We start from the raw sequence: 4066 nt of genomic DNA, 5'->3' as shown, positions 1-4066 counted from the left end.
ATGGATCAAGCAATCCAACTCTATTCTCCTCCTACTCTTCATATCTCTAATTGCGTTACTGTGCAACTAACAGAGAAAAATTATTTACTCTGGAAAACACAGTTTGAGTCGTTTCTCTCTGGTCAGAATCTTCTAGGCTTTGTTAATGGAGCCTTTCCACAACCGCTCGCCTCCATTCCTGTTCCTGCGATCGATGGGCAAGTCAGCCACGTTACAAATCCAGACTTTCTAGCTTGGCATCGTGCTGATCAGGTGGTTCGTGCTTGGCTGCTTGGATCTCTTTCTGAAGACATTCTGCGATATGTTGTTCATACTATTACATCTCGAGATCTCTGGTCCGCCTTGGCTCAACACTTCAACAAGGTATCAGCTTCTCGTCTATTTGAACTACAACACAAGCTTCAGACTGTCGAGAAGTTAGATAAGTCAATGGATGAGTATCTCAAAGAAATAAAGAGGGTTTGCGAGCAACTTGCCTCTATAGGAAGTCCGGTCAGTGAACAGATGAAGATATTTGCTGCTCTCAAAGGTCTTGGAAGGGAATATGAGCCTATGAAAACCTCAGTAGAAGGATCAATGGACGCTCAGCCTTCTCTGACCTTGGATGCTGTGATTTCAAGGCTCACCAGTTACTCTGACCGTCTTGCAAGTTACCACAGTGGCTCAGAAGTTTCCCCTCACATGGCGTTTAACACCATTACTGCTTCGTCTGGCTACTACAGCAGCAATAGAGGCAGAGGCAACTCTCGCTATGGCAACAACCGTGGCAGGAATAACTTCACAACAAAGGGAAGAGGCTTCCATCAGCAAATATCCCAAGAACCTGGTGGAACCAACAAAGTAATCTGTCAGATCTGTGGTAAACCAGGACATCCAGCTTCAAAATGCTGGCATCGATTTGATAACAGTTACCAGTTTGACAACGTACCACAGGTTTTAGCTGCTCTCCGGGTTACTGATGTTACTGATCACAATGGAAACGAGTGGGTGTTAGACTTTGGAGCTACGACTCACGTAACTAACTCTCCTCATCACCTACAACAAGCTCAGGTTTATGAAGGAAATGAGTCAGTCATGATGGGAGATGGAAGCTTTCTACCTATCACTCACACTGGATTATACTAATTAACTAATTTTAGCAGAGCATCAACAACTGCTCCGATCTCCTCTGGTAAGAACACAAAGCGATTGTCTCAGATTCAATCTCAGATTCAAAAGAGTAAAACAGTGAATGAAGGAGTCGAAGAGGTACCGACAACTGAAGTCACTGAGAAGACATTATCTCGGTCCATCAACAGTTCACCATTGCAAAAGCCCAAGATGAATAAAACAGTCAGGCCCAATATGTCCAGTTGTGCATATAGGCCCAATACGCAGACTAAAGATGAATCCACTCAACGGCTATCTGCACCAGCACAAAGAGACGAAACAAGAGACAATAAAGTGAAAGTAACAAAGGACTACACGGATCGTATACCTCTCAACAATAGGTTTGAATGTTTGGACTCATGTGATATGTAATATGAGTAGTGAGCTGTCAAGGGAAAAACCCTAATAATGTAATGCCTATATAAGGCAAACTATGTAACAATCCTAAGTTAAGGAAAATAAGAAAGTAATGTTCTTTACCTGAAAGAGCCGCTGTGCTCACATCTTCATGGTATCAGAGCTATGGATCAAGCAATCCAACTCTATTCTCCTCCTACTCTTCATATCTCTAATTGCGTTACTGTGCAACTAACAGAGAAAAATTATTTACTCTGGAAAACACAGTTTGAGTCGTTTCTCTCTGGTCAGAATCTTCTAGGCTTTGTTAATGGAGCCTTTCCACAACCGCTCGCCTCCATTCATGTTCCTGCGATCGATGGTCAAGTCAGCCACGTTACAAATCCAGACTTTCTAGCTTGGCATCGTGCAGATCAGGTGGTCCGTGCTTGGCTGCTTGGATCTCTTTCTGAAGACATTCTGCGAGATGTTGTTCATACTATTACATCTCGAGATCTCTGGTCCGCCTTGGCTCAACACTTCAACAAGGTATCAGCTTCTCGTCTATTTGAACTACAACACAAGCTTCAGACTGTCGAGAAGTTAGATAAGTCAATGGATGAGTATCTCAAAGAAATAAAGAGGGTTTGCGAGCAACTTGCCTCTATAGGAAGTCCGGTCAGTGAACAGATGAAGATATTTGCTGCTCTCAAAGGTCTTGGAAGGGAATATGAGCCTATGAAAACCTCAGTAGAAGGATCAATGGACGCTCAGCCTTCTCTGACCTTGGATGCTGTGATTTCAAGGCTCACCAGTTACTCTGACCGTCTTGCAAGTTACCACAGTGGCTCAGAAGTTTCCCCTCACATGGCGTTTAACACCATTACTGCTTCGTCTGGCTACTACAGCAGCAATAGAGGCAGAGGCAACTCTCGCTATGGCAACAACCGTGGCAGGAATAACTTCACAACAAAGGGAAGAGGCTTCCATCAGCAAATATCCCAAGAACCTGGTGGAACCAACAAAGTAATCTGTCAGATCTGTGGTAAACCAGGACATCCAGCTTCAAAATGCTGGCATCGATTTGATAACAGTTACCAGTTTGACAACGTACCACAGGTTTTAGCTGCTCTCCGGGTTACTGATGTTACTGATCACAATGGAAACGAGTGGGTGTTAGACTTTGGAGCTACGACTCACGTAACTAACTCTCCTCATCACCTACAACAAGCTCAGGTTTATGAAGGAAATGAGTCAGTCATGATGGGAGATGGAAGCTTTCTACCTATCACTCACACTGGATTATACTAATTAACTAATTTTAGCAGAGCATCAACAACTGCTCCGATCTCCTCTGGTAAGAACACAAAGCGATTGTCTCAGATTCAATCTCAGATTCAAAAGAGTAAAACAGTGAATGAAGGAGTCGAAGAGGTACCGACAACTGAAGTCACTGAGAAGACATTATCTCGGTCCATCAACAGTTCACCATTGCAAAAGCCCAAGATGAATAAAACAGTCAGGCCCAATATGTCCAGTTGTGCATATAGGCCCAATACGCAGACTAAAGATGAATCCACTCAACGGCTATCTGCACCAGCACAAAGAGACGAAACAAGAGACAATAAAGTGAAAGTAACAAAGGACTACACGGATCGTATACCTCTCAACAATAGGTTTAAATGTTTGGACTCATGTGATATGTAATATGAGTAGTGAGCTGTCAAGGGAAAAACCCTAATAATGTAATGCCTATATAAGGCAAACTATGTAACAATCCTAAGTTAAGGAAAATAAGAAAGTAGTGGTCTTTATCTGAAAGAGCTGCTGTGCTCACATCTTCACGCGGGTCATTATCTAATACCTATATATTTGTACATTGAGATTTGATATGAAAGACAACTCGATAATATATGTTCCATAAGTTCTTTCACAGAGAAAAGAACATGCTTTGACACAAAATCGTTGCATATGTATAGATTTCAATTTTTTAATAACAGATCCACACCAGTAGTCAGTAGACGCCTATTATCATTATTCTATTCAAAAACCAGACCGATATATTCTTGGTGCCAGGGGTGGATCCAGAAAGAAATTTGACGTGGGGTACAAATTAACTTTCTATATTTTTGTATATTTAAAAATTATTTTATTTAGTTTAAAAACATATTCAGTTGCACATTACATATATTTAAATGAAATTTATATCTAAACATTTATTATATAAGGATTTTGTGCAGTATATTAACCTTTTAAATCATCATTTATTTGTAACTTTATTCTCTAATGCTAAAAAACGTAAAAAAAAATTGAGAAATCAGAAATAATACACAATATAACCTTTCTTAATCATGGTAAAATTTGTAAAATATTGGTAAATAGTATATCAAATCGAAGATCCAAATCTACATTGAAAAAATTTAAAACTAATATATAGAATTGTAGAAATGTTTAGAAGTTACATACAAGAGTTATATTATGTATTATTTTTGATTTCATATGATTAATTTTTGTACAAAATCCTTTATTTAAATAGATTTCAACTCTATATATATATATATATATATATATATATAAGATA

At 39.5% G+C, this 4066-nt stretch overlaps 2 protein-coding genes across 2 annotated transcripts; both read left to right on the top strand.

The window, feature by feature from the left end:
* LOC104734030 lies at positions 1 to 1125 on the top strand. Its single transcript, XM_010453539.1, has one exon. It carries the CDS (start codon positions 1 to 3, stop codon positions 1123 to 1125), a length of 1125 nt encoding a protein of 374 aa, XP_010451841.1.
* On the top strand, positions 1672 to 2796 carry LOC109128031. The gene has a single exon (XM_019233704.1). It carries the CDS (start codon positions 1672 to 1674, stop codon positions 2794 to 2796), a length of 1125 nt encoding a protein of 374 aa, XP_019089249.1.

Source organism: Camelina sativa, chromosome 12 (genome assembly GCF_000633955.1).
Source record: "Camelina sativa cultivar DH55 chromosome 12, Cs, whole genome shotgun sequence".
Lineage (NCBI taxonomy): Eukaryota > Viridiplantae > Streptophyta > Magnoliopsida > Brassicales > Brassicaceae > Camelina > Camelina sativa.
The sequence above is the reverse complement of the archived record's forward strand: the minus strand, read 5'-3'. Positions and strand labels throughout refer to the sequence as shown.

Excerpts from the sequence above, each read along its gene's own strand:
- LOC104734030 (XM_010453539.1), top strand. The coding sequence starts at position 1 with ATGGATCAAGCAATCCAACTCTATTCTCCTCCTACTCTTCATATCTCT.
- LOC109128031 (XM_019233704.1), top strand. The coding sequence starts at position 1,672 with ATGGATCAAGCAATCCAACTCTATTCTCCTCCTACTCTTCATATCTCT.